A 20,145-nucleotide genomic window follows, 5' to 3' on the forward strand; every position below is an offset into this window, starting at 1 on the left:
TTAACAATAGGTTAACTGTAGAGAATTTAGCCGCTAAAAACTCCCTATCTTTCCTTAATTTTAATCGGTAGCGAGCCGCTCGACTACCAATACTAACTAACCTATTACACGCAAGTTTCAAGGTTCTGCAAACCAACTAGCCGCGTTAAGAATTAGAAAGACCTCATTAACCATATTAATTACCTAAGTGTTGTCAATACTCAAGCAATTAACACATCTAATTATACTACTAGTTTAATCTAGCGACATCATTGCAGTCCTAAAATAAACTAGTTGCTACTCGGTTAATTAATCTAACGCCGCGCCAAATTAATCAACTAGCAATCGGTTTGTACCATCCACGATTAAAACGAGTATAATGAGAATACCATAAAACGAATATAGCTTAAGACGAAATTAACGATTAATAAGCGAAAGATTAGTTCAACAAGGTTCCAAAATCAAGACAACAAACTGAAATTAACTAGTAATTAAGATGAGAACTAATAAATTGAGTACAGAAAACCGTCCCTTGTTTCGGTTGCAACGCCTCCGCAAGTCAGGCCTCCTATCTTCCTCCGGGTCGGAGCCGCTCCACCCGTTGGACTGCTCCATCTTGAATTACATCATCGTCGATTCCCGTCGCCGGATTTTGGTTTTATTATATGTATACTTGCTTGCCCCCTTCTGATTGGAAACTCGGGTATTTATACTTGAACAAGGTCGGTGTTTTTGGGACATAAGAGATTGATTTTGGGAAAGATACGGATAAAGTTTTGGCATGTGAATTCTGGTAACAAATTGACTTTAACAAGAAATTTGAGATCTTTAGGAGTTTTCATCTCTTCGACTTTCTTGTTCTTCTGTTTCCTTCTGATCTTTTATTCTTTGTTTGTTTGCTCTTTGACTTGCTGACCTCTAGTTCACATGTTTTCATGGTCTTTACTTGCCCCATGTGCACTCGTCCTTTATGGACTTCGGATCCATTAAGCTCATCATTCGGCCCATTCTGTTTCGTCTTGTAATCTGGTATATAAAAATACACTAAGTAAACCCATTTACATTTAAAATAATAATAACAGTATTAAATCCCGAAATTAACGAATATATAAAAAATATAGCTCAAATAATGCGAAAGACGACACTAACAATATACGGATATGGGTTAAAAACATATATAATTATGGGCTCATCAACAATTTCTTAACACGTTTTTTAAGCTCAAGATAACTTACCTCTTCATCGTCATCTTCGTCTGAGTCTCCGAGAAAGCAATAGTTTGAATGAGAATTTGTGCTTTCTTCATCGCTGTCGGAGATTAGGTCAAGACTAACATTGCTGAGACAAAGGTTGGCCACTTCGTCGTCTTCAGATTCCTCGCCATCTTCTGAGTCAAGGTCTCCCCAACACGAAGCCATCATAACTTGCTTGAATTCTCTTTTTGTCTTCTCACGTTTTGTCTTGTCCTTAATCTTCTCCCATGTCGGACAATCTTTGATCATATGACCAGATTCTCCACACTTGAAGCATCCTCTATTTGCGAAAGATGACTTAGAATCAGTAACCTTCTTATTGGACGATTTGCTATTGTTGTTTTAGGATGATTTTGTTTATTTGTTTCGAAATATCTTATTTTTAAAACGGCGTGCAAACAAAACAGTTTCATCCTCTATTTCAGAGTCAACTTCTTCACTCTTTAAGGCCATACTCTTATTGCGACTTGGTTCAGCGTCATCCTTGTTAAGAGTAATTTCATGGGCCATGAGAGCACCTATGAGTTCTTAATAGGAAAGGGTTTCAAGACCTCGTGATTCCTCCATTGCAGTGACCTTAGCACGCCACTTTTTAGTAAGGCTCCTAAGAACCTTTCTAGCAATGTCCTCAGTACTAAATTTCCTACCTAGGTTTTTCAGTTCGTTTATGATGCTTGAAAACCTTGCAGACATGCTATCTAAGGACTCATTGGGCTCCATAATGAATAGCTCATATTTTTGCATAAGCAAATCTATTCGGTGCTTCCTGACAATAGAAGTACCCTCATAAGATAATTGGAGCCCATTCCATATCTCCTTAGCCGTGGAACAAGAAGAGAACCGATCAAACTCAGTAGAAGTCATTCCGTTTTGCAGAAGACTTATCGCTTTGGAGTTCTTTTCGGCCTTCTTGTAGTCGGCCTCGACATAGTCCTCTTCTTTCTTTTCATAGGTAGTGCCTTCCTCGGATGCGACAAGAATTTTGTGCGGTCCGTTTTGAATAATCCTTCAGCACTCCCAATCGTGTCCTTTCACATAGTGAGTCATCATGTTTTTCCACAATCCATAATTCTTCCCATCAAAGACGGGACACTTGAGATATTTGGAATCCATTTATCACGTGATTGGCAGCGGAATATAAAACGATAAGATAATTGAAAAACAAGATAGATCAGCCTCTTTGCGGTTAGGCAATCAAGAGCACGAGGCTCTGATACCAATTGAAGAGTCTATTGATCCAAAATACTCAAGAGGGGGGGGGTGAATTGAGGATTTAAAACTTTTAAAAGCTTTTTCTATTATATGTATGTAATTGATTATTTAAAGTTTATTGATTAAACTTTAACTAATCAACTAATGAAAGTAAATGAAATAAACGAATCAAACGAAAGAACGAAGAGACACACGGTTTTTGAAGTGGTTCAGTTTTACAAGTCAAAACCTACGTCCACTATTGTCGATTAATAAATTTAGTACCTTTCTACGAATTACAAATTTACTAACCCAACTCGTACAACTAAATCTAGCTGTAACTCAATGAGTACCGTAAAATACACGAGTGACTAACTTACGCTAATAAGAAAGCACTAATGATTCTAACAAAGGTTCACGTTAATGAACAAGTTAAGAAATCAACTAAGCACTATTATCTTATAACGATAAATGAAGAACGAGTATGCGAGCTTTATAAACACACGACCTTTCAAAATAACAAAACGGTTTTCCTTTTAAAACACACGGTTTTGCTTTGCAAAGATGAAATCAATTTTTTAGCTTAAGGTCTCTATTTTAGATGTTGTAAATAGCAAAGTATTTATAGGAGAAGAGGAAGTAGGCTACACGGTTTTGTCAAACCCTAATAGCCGAAATATTAAGATATAAAAACAAATTATATCTTATTATTTTCTCTTTTCTAAAAGCCTTAAAAGATAATAAAGAATATTCTAAAAGATAGAATATAATCTTTCCAAATATTATCTTTACTATAAATTCTAAGATTATGATAAGATTTCCTAAAACAAGAATATCTTTAACCATAAACAAATATATTAAGTAAGATATATAAGATATGTAAAGATATATTTATAGAATAAAATCTTTACCTAATATCCCCTAGGCAACACGAGATATCACGGCCCATAAGCCTCGTGAATCGTGCAAACCCTAGTCTTAACATATAATTAAAATTTAGGTTTTAAGAGAGGCTATGTTGAAACCCTAATTAGTAGCAAAGTCCAACTCATAAGTTGATCCATTACAACTACTAATTAACGTTTAATACAAAGCCGGACTCCTCAGTAAACCTGGCTTTATTATATAAATACTTTCATTAAAACATTAAAATAAACTTTAAACAATTATAAAACAATTTTCGAAACAATTAAAAGTCGTGTGTAAAAACTCAGCACTTCAATGTTATAGTAGGAGAGCTATAACATTGAGCTCTTTTACTAGTAATGTTATAGCTGCAAAGCTATAACTTTACCAATTCAAGAAACTCATTCTTAATTACCATTACGAGATAATCACCTATACTATTCTAATCTTCAAGAAGATCTTCGAGTATAGGCTACGTCATCATCCAAGCTTGATTAATCTTTAGACGGACTTCGTCTTCACATAATACTTGAATGGATCTCGAACCGTTTGATCTTGATTGAAGACTTGGAACGTTTCATGCAATTGTCATAATCTTCTACGTAGCTCGTAATAGGTTAATTCTAAAGCACTTAACAAACGATTACAAGCAACAAGTATATAGAAAGTAAATCACCTTGACATCATCAAAACATAAACATATAAGCTATATGGTTCAACAGTAGAACTTTAGTAAGTCGATTAGAATCTCATTTTCTAATGCTGCTCTTTGCTGATATGTTGTATTGGTTTTACTTTGTCATACAACTCATTTAATAGTAGTTATTTGGAGCAAATTGGTATGGTTTTGACGGTTTGAAGTAGTGTTATGGAGTTTAATTGCAGGTTATTTGTTAGTGAGCTTTAATAAGCTATTGGTTCGGTTTTACAAGTTTAAAACGGAGTCCAAGTTCGAGGAAAGATGGGACCGGATAACTATGAAGATACATGAGACGTGTGCGCTTAAGGTGCGCTAATTGAGCGCGCATAAATCAAAAGAAAGGGATGTGGCCGCAACTATGCGTGAGCTATGTGCGACCTGCATTCGAGCTATGCGCGACCAAGGCGCACGCCTGCTTATGTCCGCTTCCAGCTTTGCGTCCAATTAAAGACTCGTGTTTTGTTTCCTTATTTGACTCGGTTTGTTCCGATGAATTTTATTATTATTTTTATTTTTAGTACTTTATTTCTTACTTTAATTATTTACCTTATTACTATATAAATGGCGAGGCATCTTTAGTAAGAAACTTACACAACTTTGAGAAGAGAAAATCCTATTATTGTTATTAGCAGACGATGTGTAACTAATATTTCTTCTTGGATTCAAGCAATTGAAGCGCTCTTAATACGATTGTGAGTTTGAATGTTTTAATTTCTTGTCTTGATTATTGTGAATTGTTTAGTTATTAATTTTATGAATGTTGATTGATTATTGCTAGGTTTACAACTAGTGATTGATTTCGTCATTCTATTGTTAGTATTGTTAATTGAATAGGATTTATTGATTAACTCTACGCTAGTAACAGCTAGGAATTAATATTGAACGGGATACGTTGATATTAGTACTTAGAAGCGATTCACATAAATATTTAAAGTGCAACTGGATTGTATGCATTATTTATTCTCTATCGAGTTCTCTATTTTATATTGCTGCTGTTGGATTAAATCTTGAACTGGATTGTTAAGGTTGTTTAACAGTTAGGATTGATTAAGAATGGGATTCGTTTTAATTAACTATTCGTAAGGAGAATTGGAATTTGTCATTCACGATAGAGTAATCAAGATTAGTAATTGAAACCGTCTTACAGTGATCAATTGTTATTGAGTGTGGATATATGCTTGGCTCTAAGACCCTTTTAAATCATTTGATACACCAAAAGTCATTAGTTTTATTACTCAATTGGCGTTAGCTATTAATCTTAGTTTATTAGAAAATCAACTCAAACCTCCCCCCTTTTGTTACTACGATCTTTAATTACATTAAAGATCGACATTTCCTACATTATAAATTGCATAAATTGTTAATCTGATTCCCTTGGGTTCGACCCTTATTTCCGCTTTACTACTGTTTAGTATTTGGATTTAAGTGATATAAATTGTTAATTTGAGGCATACGACTTTAGCCTGTCAAATTTTGGCGCCGTTGTCGGGAAATTGGCATTAATTATTTTTGTGTTTTAGTGTAGGTTTATGCATAATACTCGTATTTCTAACCTGAATCTCGAGCCTTTTAATCCAGAGATTGAGCATACTCTTTTCAGGTTACGAAAGAACAAACGAGGTGCAATAGTAGCTGTTCCTGAAGTCAGCGAGTTCGACGATCTACATTCAGACTGAATATTCTGAAATTTCTGAACAACCTGAACCTTTGAATATGGCTAGAGAAACCCGCACTCTAAGGGAGCTCACAACTCTAAATCTTAACGTTCAACCATTGTGCATCACTTTTCCAGCATTGGATGATGGAGTTACTTTTGAACGAAATCGGTTTGATACATCAATTACCAAGTTTCGGTGGTATGAGCATTGAGGATCCGAATAAGCATCTTTCAGACTTTCATATTGTATGCCTTTGGTATGAAGCCACCTGCTATTATCGATGAGCATTGAAATTGAGAGCATTTCCTTTTACCTTGAAAGACTATGCGAGAGGTGGTTAAACTATCTCTCAGGAAGTATCACTACTTGGGTAGGTATGAAGAAGGCGTTCTTGGAGAAATATTTTCCTCCTTCTCGATCATCTCAGCTGAAAAGAGCCATCAGTAATGTTGAACAACAAGACGAGGAAACTATGTATGAGTATCTTGAGAAATTTAAGAAGCTCTTTTCTAGTTGCCCTTACCATGGTTACTCTGATCAGGATCTCATTATGTATTTTGTGGTGGGTGAACCAAGATGACCGTCGCATGATTCACTGCTTGTGGAGGAAATATAGCCAACAAAAATCAGATGAGGCTTGGGAGGTTATTCCCGAGCTAGTGAGACCTCTAGACAGTTTGAGAGGAAACCATCACGAAGAGGAGTGAATGCTATGGGTGTTAGTCCTGGTTTAGAGGAAAAGGTTGATAATATTGTTTCCACTCTCTGTGACATGTTATCTGGGAGACAAATTGCTACTGTTTGTGGCATATGCGCTACTGAGGGTCACCATAATGATTTGTGTCCTTACTTGCGAGAAAGTGGCCAAGAAGAAGTGAATGGTGTTTGGGAGAGTACTACAAATAACAGGAAATGAGATCCATATTCCAAGACCTATAATGAAGGATGAAAGGCTCACCCTAACTTTCGTTGGGGAAATTCTCAAGCCGGTTCATCGTCTGGCCCTCCTAGAGGTCAGTTTCTCCAAAGACCACAAGGACAACAATTTAATCAACAAGTGCCTCAACAAGCAGCTGAACAAGCACCACCGAGTTCATCAATGTCCATGGAGGATATGATTCGGGCTCTTACTCTCAGTGTTACTCAAGATAGAGCAGATAATAAGCAAAATTTTAAGAATCTTGAAAATCGGGTTAGTCGGTGGCTCGCAATTAATAGGTTGGAGGCTAGAGATTCTACTGCACTACCATCTCAAACGGTGGTGAATCCAAAGAATGTGAGCGCAGTCTCTTTGAGAAATGGGAGACAATTAGTGGAGGCTGAGAAAGTGAAAGAAAAGCCAAGGAACCGGTGATTCATGAAATAGAGGAAGATATAGTGATCAAGGAAGGTGAAGAAGCTTCTATTGTTAAGGAGAAGGAGCATATTCCCTCTTCTATACCGGTGGTGGAACCAGAGGTACCCTTTCCTGGTGCACTTAAGAGGACTCACCACTTTGAGCACGACAAGGACATTTATGAGGTATTCCAAAAGTGTGAGGTAAACATTCCCCTTCTTAATCTTTTGAAAAGTATTCCTAAATATGCAAAATTCTTAAAGGAATTGTGTACTATTAAAAGGAATAACAAGCTGGAAGGGGTGAAGAAAGTGAAGGTTAGTGAACATGTATCCGCTATGTTTCAAAGAAAATTATCCACTAAGTGTAGTGATCCGGGCATGTTCACTATCCCTTGCACCATTGGAAACACCAAGATTCAAAAGGCCAGGCTAGATTTAGGAGCTTCTATTAATGTGATGCCTTACTCCTTATATGAATCTATGAAACTTGGTCCTCTACATGCTACTAGTGTTGTTATCCAGTTAGCTGATAGATCGAATGTCTACCCGAAAGGGATTGTTAAGGATGTAATTGTTTTGGTTGATAATCTTATCTTTCCTGCTGATTTTTATGTGCTAGACATGGAACATGATAAACATGCGGCTCTTATTCTGTTAGGTAGGCCATTCTTGAAAACTGCTAGCACTAAGATTGATGTATCTAGTGGGTCTATGACTATGGAGTCTAGTGGTCAAGTGGTGCAGTTTAACATCTTTGATGCTATGAAATATCCTGATGATTACCACTCTTTGAATTTTATTGACATTATTGTCCCTTTGGCCCAAAATTTCTTTGGTTTTAATGGTGATGATGAGTTGTAGGTAGCTTTGGAAAATAGTGTGGATGGTCAAGAGGTAGAATATGTTTTTTCTGCTGACTTGAAGGAGGTTGTGGCCGATTTACATAAGTTAGAGGAGCTTCCTTTGGATTTTAATAATAAGTTGCCATTAACTGTTCCTTCGGAGAAATTGTTGCCATCTGTTTTGCAGGCACCTATGGTAGAACTTAAGGCTCTACCTGAGCATTTGAAGTATATCTTCCTTGGTGAGGGAGAAACACTTCCTGTTATCATCTCTAGTAAGCTCACCGAGGAACAAGAAGTAAGGTTGAAATATGTACTTGTGGAGAACAAATTAGCTATTGGTTGGACTATTGCCGACATCAAGGGCATTAGTCCAAGTACTTGTATGCACCGGATTTTGCTAGAGGATGACGCTAAACCGGTAAGGCAACCATAACGTCGATTGAACCCTCCTATGATGGAGGTAGTGAGGAAAGAAGTTCTCAAATTGCTTCAAGTAGGTATGATTTATCCTATTTCTGATAGTAAATGGGTGAGTCCTACCCAAGTAGTCCCTAAAAAGTCTGGGGTGACCGTAGTTGAGAACAAAGATGGTGAGCTTGTACCTACTAGGATCCAAAACGGGTGGAGGGTTTGTATAGATTATCGTAGGTTGAATGCGGTAACTAGAAAAGACCACTTTCCTCTTCCCTTTATTGACCAAATGCTTGAAAGACTAGCGGGCAAGGTGTATTATTGCTTTCTAGATGGGTATTCAGGGTATTTTCAAATAGCTATTGCCCCTGAGGATCAAGAGAAAACCACATTTACTTGTCCTTTTGGTACCTTTGCGTATCGACGTATGCCTTTTGGACTTTGTAATGCACCTGCTACCTTTCAGCGATGTATGGTTAGCATATTTTCTGAGTATGTTGAACGCTTCATTGAGGTATTTATGGATGATTTTATGGTGCATGGTGATTCTTTTGATACTTGTTTACATCATTTATCTCTTGTTCTTAAGCGTTTTATTGATACTAACCTTGTTTTGAATTCTGAGAAGTGTCACTTTATGGTGGAACAAGGTATAGTACTTGGACATGTTGTGTCTTCGAGAGGTATTGAGGTAGATAAAGCTAAGATTGATACTATTTTGTCTCTACCTTACCCTACTAATGTTCGCGAAGTTCGATCTTTTCTTGGTCATGCGAGGTTTTTACCGTGGAGTTCATCAAGGATTTCTCTAAGATCGCTTCACCCTTATGCAAGCTGTTGCAAAAGGAGACAGATTTCATCTTTGACAAGGCTTGTAAGGAGGCTTTTGATGAGTTGAAAGGTAGGCTTACTTCCGCTCCAATTATTCAAGCACCGGATTGGTCTCTTCCCTTTGAGATCATGTGTGACGCGAGTGATTATGCTTTGGGAGCGGTGTTGGGTCAAAATAATGGGAGGGCTTCCCATGTTATTCATTATGCATCCATGACCCTAAATGAAGCACAACGAAATTACACCACAACTGAGAAGGAGCTTCTAGCAATTGTTTTTGCTTTGAAAAAATTCCGGTCCTATTTACTTGGTACAAAACTGGTGGTATTTTCAGATCATGCAGCACTGCGCCACTTGATGGCGAAGAAAGAATCTAAGCCGAGATTGATAAGATGGATTCTATTGCTTAGTGAATTGATTTGGAGGTGAAAGATAAGAAGGGAGCAGAAAATGTTGTAGCAGACCATTTGAGCAGGTTAGTGGATGTTGATGCAAATCCACATGAGAAAAATCCGGTGAAAGGATTATTTCCTGATGAGAGCTTGTTCGCTATTCGATCCGTAGAGCCATGGTATGCCAATCTTGTAAATTTTCTTTGCTCTTCTAAATTTCCACAAGGTTTTTCTAAATCTCAAAAAGAGAAGCTTCGTAGTGATGCGAAGTATTATGTGTGGGATGAGCCTTATTTGTGGAAGCATTGTTCCGACCAAATCATAAGGAGGTGTATACCGGAGAATGAGATGGCCTATATCCTTACATTTTGCCACTCACATGCTTGTGGTGGCCACTTTGGTGCAAGAAGAACTGCGAGAAAAGTGTTAGATTATGGGTTTTATTGGCCTTCTTTGTTTAGAGATGCTTATGGATTTTGTCAAACTTGTGACAATTGCTAAAGAGTAGGCATTATTTCCCGAAAGAATAAGATGCCTCAAAGTTACATGCTTAACTGTGAGATTTTTGATGTTTGGGGGATTGATTTCATGGGTCCTTTTCCAAGTTCATATGGAAATCTTTACATATTGTTGGCGGTAGATTATGTGTCTAAGTGGGTGGAGGCTATTCCCACTAAGACCGATGACTCCAAGGTGGTGGCGGATTTTATCAAGGCTAACATATTTGCTCGATTTGGAATTCCAAAGGCCTTGATAAGTGACCGTGGAACTCATTTGTCAACAAGATAATTAGTGCTTTGCTCAAAAAGTATTGTGTTACTCATAAAGTTTCCACGGCATATCATCCGCAAACCAATGGACAAGCTGAAGTGTCCAATAGAGAAGTTAAATCTATCCTTCAGAAGACGGTGAATCCTAATCGGAAGGATTGGAGCTTGAGATTAGATGATGAATTATGGGCATATCGAACGGCCTATAAAACCCCAATTGGTATGTCACCTTATCAACTTGTGTTTGGGAAAGCGTGTCATTTACCTGTAGAATTGGAGCATAAAGCATATTGGGCAATAAAGAGCTTTAATATGAGCTTGGATGACGCGGGGTTGCATCGGAAATTGCAATTGCAAGAGTTGGAAGAGCTCCGACTTGAATCATATGAGAATGCAGTTACTTACAAAGAAAGAACGAAAGCTTGGCATGACAAGATGATATTGAGACGGGACTTTAAAGTTGGTCAAAAAGTCCTTTTATTCCAATCCCGCTTTCGTCTATTTCCAGGTAAGTTGAAATCTCGTTGGATCGGTCCACTTATAATTACTAATGTTTATCCTCATGGTGCAGTTGAGGTACGAGATCCGACGATGGATAAAGTGCTAAAAGTAAATGGGCAAAGACTGAAGCCCTATCATGATGGTGTCGAGATTGAGGTGGTAGAGTCACTGGATCTCTACGACCCCATTTATGAAGATTAATTTCACCACTAAGTCGAGCAAATGACTATAAACAAAAGCGCTAACGGGAGGCAACCCGGGGTTTTGTATCCTTTTTCTTTGTAATATTTCTTTAGCTTTTATAATTAGTTAATTTATTTCATTTAATTAGTAATTAGAAATTTTATTATGTTTCTTTTTATTACTTATTTTAAATTCATGTTGACGGTTTATTATGTATGCTAGGTACGTCGAATGATATTTCAAGACGGAGAGTTAAGTATTGCGTGCCATAGGTGAACCTCAAGCGCACTATTCTGTCGCGCATAAGTAACGGGGCAGTCCCTATTTCGCGACCCAGGTTCACCTTAAGCGCACTCGACGCGCGCTCGATGTACACTCAAGGCACACTTTACATTCACATTGGTATGTCACCTTATCACTCGGGTATGGAAATTATTTAATTTCCTTGGGCGACTCTTTCCTTTCTTCTTCCTATTTCCTAAAATCAATCCATTCAAACATCAATCCTTTCTTCTTTCCAAATCCCTCCCACAAATTACTGCTCCAATTTCCGAAAATCCCTAAACAATCGCAATTACCTGAATTCATCCATTGATATTTCGAAAATCGTCCCATCCTGCTCAGAATTTGTGCGAAAAATTGATTTTTTTTATAACCCTAATTTCTGGAAAAAAAATTGGGGTTTATAACCCTAATTTCTCGAAGCAATTGGGAATTATAGCTGCAAGCCGTTTCAATTCGTTCTTTTACAGTTGCAATTCGTTCCAACAGCCGAATTTGGTCCGCAAAATTAAGGGTTTTCTAACCCTAATTCTGAAATTGCAGCAAACTCAGCAATTTCTCCCCCAATTCGTGTAAGTTCGATCCTTTCTTGCTTAAATTACGCCCCTTTGTTGCTGAAATTGGGACGAAAACTTGGGTTTTATAACCCTAATTTATGAATGGGAAATTTACTTCTCAGTTGAGGCAATTTTGAGGACTGATTTGGGTTTGTTGCATCTGTTTCGACGCGTTTCAAGTTTTACTCGTGTCTTTATGTGTTCCTTTTCTAATTGCATAAATTGAATTATTTGAATCGTATCATTCTTTTTTGTAGTTTTGTGCGTGTTTTTGAGTTGCGGGGAGACCGTGCGATTACTTTTGTGAAGTGTCGGGAGTGTTTCTTTGCGTTATTCTTCTTTGTATTGTTGGTGTTGGACGATTCTAAGGGGTGTGTTGTCGAGGTTATTGTGTTGTTGCTATTTTGTGAATTTACGGAATTAAAAGGGAGTTGTGTTGTGAGTGTTGTGTCGGGTTTTGTCGTGAGTCTTTGTGGAGTGTTGGTATTTTGGAGGAATCTCGTTGTTGGATTGAGGAGTTGTGAAATTGTTATTGTTTTTGTTGCAGGTTGCTGACAGTGTCGTAAAATGACCACAAAACGAAAAAACCCGCCTCGAAAAGCTACAAAAACTACCCCAAAGGCCAGCACTAGTACCTCACGTGCTAGTGCCAACCATCTAGCTGTCGATTATATGGGATGTACTCTGACTGAGGTTCAATAGAAATACTATACTAGAGAGCCCTTATACTTCCCAAAAGAACCATCCGCGTAACCAAATTTCTTGACAGAGAGGCATTGAGACAGTTGGGAGTCCTTGAGGCGGTGGAGGATATTGTTAGAACGGGCTGGGTTGAGTGAATTTTTGAATAAGAAGGCTGACACGTATAAGAGATTAACGCTGGAGTTCTTATCCACCGTTGAGCAGGTGCATGAGAGTGACCCCCTAGCATTAAATTTCAGTTAATGAACAAAGAAACCGTCTTATCCTATCCTGCTTTGAGGGAAATATTTGGTGTAGCCCCAAGAGTGATATAGAGAGTTGAAATTTGGTTGTTCTTGGCGGCCTACGAATGAGTTTTGGTATGCACTTACTCATCAGTGTAATGATGGTCACACCCAGAAAAGTTCTAGGATACCTCACCCGACATTCCGCTTTATTCACCGTGTCCTTGTCATGACATTCTTGCGCCAAGGAGAACCTACTAATATCAACCGGAGTGAGATTAACATGTTGTGGGGTATGGGGCCGGAAGGAGTAGGTCGACCAGATTGGGGGAGTGAATTTGTTCCAATGTGTGTTGATATTCGGAGTGTCAAAACTGGTAAGATTCCTATGGGAGGCATGGTGACTTTGCTTGCTACGCATTTGGGGTATGAGTTAGACCCACGAGATCGCGTCCACGGGATCTCTTCTTTGACCATTGAGTCCATGTGCTGCCATATGCAAATGTTGGGTCGCATTGATTGTGAGGAGTTAGCCTATGCTTTGCTGTTAGGAACTGTTAAGAAGGAAGCTTACTTGAGACTACCTCGCCCGGAGGGAATGGTGATTCCAGTGGGACCGCGTCACAGCGATATATTCATTCCCATGGACCCTCCGGAGCTGCTTGTTCCAGTCACCTCAAAAAAGAAGAGTACTACTGGAGTTGCTAGTACGGATTTAGTGATGGCGGAGGCTGATGGTTCGGAGGAACCTGAGCCTGATGGCGACGAGAAGGATCATGATGGTGAAGGTAGTGGCGGTAGAGAGGCGTTTGGTGACGTTACTTGGAGAGACCATGTAGAGCTTGAGTTAGAAGAATTGCGGGATGAGATTGAAAGTGTTCATGATGCGATCAGGGAGTGTTTGGCACTTCACCGTGCCATGGGAGACATGTTTACAGCTATGTACCCGAGTTCTTACACACCCGCTGCAGCTACCTTGTATGCGGAGTTGGCTAAGAGACTTTTTGACAGAGAGGCTCGTGCTAGAGCCCGGCAGACCCGTCGCTCTTCGGGTCTCCTTCTTCCTAGCTAGTAGTATGCCCCTTCCCTTTTCGTTTGTGTTCCCGTACAACATTGGGGACAATGTTGAGTTCAAGCATGGGGAGGGGTATATTCACTATTGTACATATTTTAGTCCGTCACTTTTAATTTAATTTGCTTTATACCAAAAAAAATAGCAAAAAAATAAAAAAAAATACAGAAAAAACGAAAGAAAAATTGAAAAAAAAATGAGAAAAAACAAAAAGAGAAGTACCCGGCTAGGTGAAAATCCGAAAGGGCGCCTAGGCAAAAATGGGAAAAGTGGCCGAGGACGGAGTGAAAACCCGAGAGGGCGCTCCGGGTAAAATGAAGAATTGAGATGCGTGCCACGAGAGTAGTGTGAGGAAAATAGCTAGAGTGAAAACCCGCAAGGGCGGGCGCTCTAGGCAAAATGAGAGATTTAGAAAAAAAAATCCATTTCACACTAATTTTTGTGTCCTGTTTTTGGTGTGGCGTCTTAAGAAGGGTGCTAAAGAAGGTCGGTCGGGCAGGACTAGTGGCTAAGGTGAGAAGAATCGCTGTGCGTTGTTGTTGTTGTTGTTTGCACTGTCTTTATGCGATTGTTGGCTTTGTGTTGTTGTGCTGAGGTAGAGGAGGTTAGATTGATTTTCTTGGCTTGGAGATTCTAGTGGTTAGACATGCCTTGCTAGTAGTGGGCATGTCACATTTTAATGCCATATGAATGTATTTAGGTTGGAGCAATAAGGGGCGTAGCATTGCTTTGTATTGTTGTATTGTGGTGACCTCTTTTCACCATGATTGTTACGTTACTTTATTTTATTTTGAAGATGCGGAAAATTTATGAGATGAGCTGCTATATACATGTTGCTTTGAGTGAGTACTGGTGGTTTGGTTTCTTATTCGAGGAAGCTTTGGAGGGCGTGAGAGGGAAGTGAGCATTCTTGTTGTCGGTCATTTTTCTACCATGTGCTAGGTTTGAGCTGGTGTTGTTGTACTTTTTCATTGTGTCCTTTGGTTTTACATCGAGGACGAGTAAAAGTTCAAGCATGGGGAATTTGATACGACTCATTTAGTCGTAGTTATTTGGAGCGAATTAGTATGGTTTTGACGGTTTGAAGTAGTGTTATGGAGTTTAATTGCAGGTTATTTGTTAGTGAGCTTTAATTAGCTATTGGGCTGGTTTTACAAGTTTAAAACGGACTCCAAGTTCGAGGAAAGATGGGCCCGGATAGCTATGAAGATACATGAGACGTGTGCGCTTAAGGTGCGCTAATTGAGCGCGCATAAATCAAAAGAAAAGGGATGTGGCAGCAGCTATGCGTGAGCTATGTGCGACCTGCATTCGAGCTATGCGCGACCAAGGCGCGCGCCTGCTTATGTCTGCGTCCAGCTTTGCGTCCAATTAAAGACTCGTGTTTTGTTTCCTTATTTGACTCGGTTTGTTCCGATGAATTTTATTATTATTATTATTATTATTATTATTATTATTATTTTTTAGTACTTTATTTCCTACTTTAATTATTTACCTTAATACTACTCCATATAATTGGTGAGACATCTTTAGTAAGAAACTTACACAACTTTGAGAAGAGAAAACCCTATTATTTTTATTAGCAGACGATGCGTAACTAATCTTTCTTCTTGGATTCAAGCAATTGAAGCGCTCTTAATACGATTGTGAGTTTGAATGTTTTAATTTCTTGTCTTGATTATTGTGAATTGCTTAGTTATTAATTTTATGAATGTTGATTGATTATTGCTAGGTGTACAACTAGTGATTGATTTCGTCATTCTATTGTTAGTATTGTTAATTGAATAGGATTTATTGATTAACTCTACGCTAAGTGTGACTAGGAATTAATATTGAACGGGATACGTTGATATTAGTACTTGAAGCGATTCACATAAATATCTAAAGTGCAATTGGATTGTATGCATTATTTATTCTCTATCGAGTTCTCTATTTTATATTCTTCTTTGTTGGATTAAATCTTGAACCTGGATTGTTAAGGTTGTTTAACGATTAAGGTTGATTAAAACGGATTCGTTTTAATTAACTATTCGTAAGGAGAATTGGAATTTGTCATTCACGATAGAGTAATCAAGATTAGTAATTGAAACCGTCTTACAGTGATCAATTGTTATTGGGTGTGGATATATGCTTGGCTCTAAGACCCTTTTAAATCATTTGATACACCAAAAGTCATTAGTTTTATTACTCAATTTGCGTTAGCTATTAATCTTAGTTTATTAGAAAATCAACTCAAACCTCCCCTTTTGTTACTATATTAAAGATCGACCTTTCCTACATTATAAATTGCATAAATTGTTAATCTGATTCCCTTGGTTCGACCCTTATTTCCGCTTTACTACCGTTTAGTATTAGGATTTAAGTGATATAAATTGTTAATTTGAGGCATACCACTATAGCCTGTCACTTTGTTACTTTAGGTGTTGCTGAGGAGGAGAAACAGCGGCTCCTGCATTGTGTTGTGGTAGGAGGCGGTCCTACCGGGGTAGAGTTTAGTGGCGAGCTTAGTGAATTCATTATGAAAGATGTTCATCAAAGATATGCTCATGTCAAAGATTACATACATGTTACATTGTTGTTACGTTGATTGAGGTCTGATTCGGTAACTTTCACTCTTTCAGTTTCCGTTTCCTCCTTTTAGGTTAGCAGAAATTGAGAGACTTCATCTAGTGTGAACCAATAATATATACTTGCTCCATTCGCTTGAACTCACTGTAGTTTGTATATGCTTTTGGGCCAAAATTTTAGCAGCGATTTCTTAGAGAGTACTCGGTATGTGATATTTTGTTGGGTTATTTCTTGTCCGAAGTGGAAATTCAGTGAATTGATTTGAATATCCAAAAAGGAAAATGTATTGATTCCAAATGGAAGGAGGGATTATAACTTGTGAAATCGAGAAATGAGGAGCCCTATCAAATTTACATTTACTCGTCCAATTATCACCGACCTGTTAACTGATTTGAGACCCTGATGATGCAAGTGACTTAGTTAAGCTTGCAATTCTATTGAAAGTTTTGGATTTTCTTAGGATCTTTCGATATGGATGTAATTCAACATAATCTGTCCGTCTGTCATTAATATAAACTGTCGATGTTACCTAATTACCATTTGTGTACAGGCAAATGAAATCCTAACCGCTTTTGATTTTCGATGATACTGAATTACCATTTCTGTGCAGGCAAATGAAATCTTATCCTCTTTTGATGACCGCCTGAGACACTACGCTGTGAAACAGCTGACTAAGGTACAAGGCCGTACAACACCTAAATTTGTGACGTTGGTTTCGACGTTTCGTCTTTGCTGTACTAGGATTTATGCAATCCATATCTTCAATTCTTCATGTCTAATCTATCTCCTAACGAAATCTGGTTTTGTTCAACAACAACAACAACATCACAGCCTTAATCCCAAAATGATTTGGGGTCGGCTGACATGAATCATCCTTTAGAATCATCCATGGGTGAACGCACACCTCAAAATGCGAAAAAAAGAAAAGAAATAGTGAAAAACAAAAGGGGAGAAACCTGATTTTGTTCCTTCCCTATTAATCAATTACATATTGTAATTCTGTATGTGTTTTATTCTTTTTATTTTGTTTTATCTCTTGTATATTGCTTGAGCTCTTTGGGTAGAAAAATATGGTAACCTGAGACCAAATAGGTAAGAGGAACCAGACTGGGGGATTTTTCTTACACTGATATACTGGCATACTGCTGTTCATTTGCGTACAAATGATGTTATCAGTGAAGTAGTTCATCTTTCTCGCTTTTCGCTCAGGCCCCATGAGGCCATGATTATCTGAAATTCTGTTTTACTGGCATCTATCATCATAGTCTGTTTGCATGTGAACTGTTTTACTGTAAATTTCTGAGCAAGGCAAAATTTTCATTACAACAATCTGAAAGTATAAATAGTGGCTGTAGCATAACAATCTTTTTGCCAGTATCCTAAGTTGAATGTTTTAGATACTACTGGCTACGTAAATGTACTCCAGGAGCATTCGTGCAGTCATGCTAGAACAGTAGAACCTAGTTATACTTAATGCCTCTATCCCTATCATATTTTAATAGCATATTTCTTCGGTCAGGAGTTCGACTAGTTCGTGGAGTTGTGAAGGATGTCCAGCCTGATAAATTAATCCTAAGTGACGGTAGTGAGGTTCCCTATAGGCTTCTAGTATGGTCTACAGGGGTTGGACCTTCCCCTTTTGTGAAGGAGCTAGGATTCCCAAAGTCGCCGGGTGGAAGGTCAGTCATACTTTCGGTTGACGTGTTTCAGAAAGGTCATTATTGATCTTGTATTCTTGTGTAGATCCTTATAGCTGTCAGACCCTGTTCATGCCACCCACCATCTACATGTCTTTTCTAATACTTGTTTCTCTTGTGATGTCTACTTCCGTTTATAGGATTGGCATTGATGATTGGCTACGTGTTCCCTCTGTCAAGGATGTGTATGCAATCGGTGACTCTGCTGGATTTCTTGAAAGTACAGCAAACCAGTTCTCCCTGCTCTTGCTCAGGTACAATACAAGCTGATGTCGTGTGTTTGAACCATTTTATCGTCATGCTGTATTGTCTAACTGATGAATGTACTCGCTTCAAAGGTAGCTGAGCGTCAAGGCAAGTATGTAGCCAGGCTGTTGAACAGGATTGGTAAAGCCGGTGGAGGACATGCAAACAGCACCAAAGATCTCGATTTGGGCAATTCTTTTGTTTACAAACATCTCGGGTCGATGGCAACTATTGGTAGTTACAAGGCACTATTGGATATCAGGCAGAGCAAGGTAATACTCCGCATCTGTTAACATCAAAAGCTGTGGTTTCCTTTCTAAGCATTCGACAGATACACTTACCGATAAGCTAATATTCTCCAGGACTCAAAAGGCTTGTCGTTGAAAGGTTTCCCGAGTTGGTTTATCTGGCGGTCTGCATATCTTACTCGAGTCATAAGCTGGAGGAATCATTTCTATGTAGCTATTAACTGGTTCACTACTCTACTCTTTGGTCGTGACATAAGTCGAATTTAGAACCCATCATAGTGGTAAGTACCTCATTTTTTACTGTTAATCCCCTCGTCCACGAACAAATTTCCTTGTTTGTTTTTTTTTGTTTTTTTTTTTCACCGGGATGTGGATAGAAATGCAAATTGATGACAAATGCGGGATTGCAAACCATAATGACAACAAATAAATTGCAAAAATTGAACAATTTCGTAGGGGAAATTTATTCAGGGACGCCTCTAAATAGGATCCAAGGTTTATTTTTGCCACTAATGCACGAGTTTTTTGTTTGACTGATACCTAATTTTACCGGGTTCGGTTTGATTACAGGATGGTGAGAGCTGTGGTGTTGTAGCAGCTAATACAAATATTCAACCGAAGAAGATACTCGCGCCATCACATTGTATTCACCTGTGTTTTTTCGTTTGTGTTGATGCTCAGCATGTCACTAATACGGTAGAATGAGAGTAATAAAGATCAAAATATAATGGGAATTCAGAATTGCGTTTGCAATTAAATTTTGGTTGTGTAACACAATTGCGGTTTAACGTTTGTAGAAACTGATAACAGTGAACAAGAGAAGATTTTGTGAAGAAATGTTGTGTCTTGTATTACGTAAAGAATCAGAACTAAATTGCTAATTTCCTAAACAAACTCCCGTAAATCAGTAATACAAATATTAACACAATCAAAATATAATATTCTAACGACTCGTAATATTCGGAGAATATTACGCTAACACCCCCCTCAAGTTGGAGCATGGGGGTTCGCAATGCCCAACTTGCCCAGTAGCCGATGAAACTGGACACGCCCGAGAGCCTTTGTGAGTATGTCAGCTAATTGAGTACTTGTATGTACATAAGACGGAAGGATGGTACCCGCAAAATTTCGTTACGAACAAAATGGCAATCAATCTCAATGTGCTTGGTTCTTTCGTGAAACACGGGATTATTAGAAATATGAATAGCTGCTTGACTATCACAATGGAGCATGATAGCCCCCGGATGTTCAAAACCCATACTTCGAAGTAAGCCTTTCAACCAAAGAATTTCACATGTAGCGGAAGCCATGGCACGGTATTCAGATTCAGCAGAAGAGCGAGACACAGTAGCTTGTTTCTTAGTCTTCCAAGATATGGGAGAATCGCCGAGAGTAACGAAGTATGCAGTCAGAGAACGGCGACTGATAGGACAACTGTCATAATCGGCATCACAATAAGCTTCAAGCACCATAGCAGTGTCAGCTCGTAATAATATACCCTGTCCCGGATTCCCTTTCAGATACCGAACCACACGGACAACAACGTCCCAATGGGCCTGAGACGGGGTTTGCATGAATTGTGACAAAATAT

The 20,145-nt window shown here is 38.5% G+C and overlaps 1 protein-coding gene and 1 long non-coding RNA gene across 2 annotated transcripts; both read left to right on the forward strand.

The window, feature by feature from the left end:
* The first annotated feature begins 6,399 nt into the window (after nt 1-6,399).
* Nucleotides 6,400-8,303, forward strand: LOC141629830 (uncharacterized). Its single transcript, XM_074442766.1, has 4 exons — nt 6,400-6,580; nt 6,674-6,963; nt 7,074-7,835; nt 7,887-8,303. Exons 1-4 carry the CDS (start codon nt 6,400-6,402, stop codon nt 8,301-8,303), a joined length of 1,650 nt encoding a protein of 549 aa, XP_074298867.1.
* Nucleotides 8,304-16,971: 8,668 nt separating this feature from the next.
* Nucleotides 16,972-19,391, forward strand: LOC141633326 (uncharacterized). Its single transcript, XR_012538105.1, has 6 exons — nt 16,972-17,039; nt 17,883-18,042; nt 18,201-18,314; nt 18,399-18,578; nt 18,669-18,835; nt 19,125-19,391. It is a non-coding gene; the product is annotated as an uncharacterized LOC141633326 (long non-coding RNA).
* Nucleotides 19,392-20,145: the final 754 nt, after the last annotated feature.

This window comes from Silene latifolia, chromosome Y (genome assembly GCF_048544455.1).
Source record: "Silene latifolia isolate original U9 population chromosome Y, ASM4854445v1, whole genome shotgun sequence".
Classification (NCBI taxonomy): domain Eukaryota; kingdom Viridiplantae; phylum Streptophyta; class Magnoliopsida; order Caryophyllales; family Caryophyllaceae; genus Silene; species Silene latifolia.

Coding starts and splice junctions, on each gene's coding strand:
- LOC141629830 (XM_074442766.1), top strand. CDS start 6,400: ATGGGTGTTAGTCCTGGTTTAGAGGAAAAGGTTGATAATATTGTTTCC. Junction 6,581..6,673: donor AGTGAATGGTGTTTGGGAGA/GTACTACAAATA, acceptor GAAATTCTCAAG/CCGGTTCATCGTCTGGCCCT. Junction 6,964..7,073: donor CGGTGGTGAATCCAAAGAAT/GTGAGCGCAGTC, acceptor ATAGTGATCAAG/GAAGGTGAAGAAGCTTCTAT.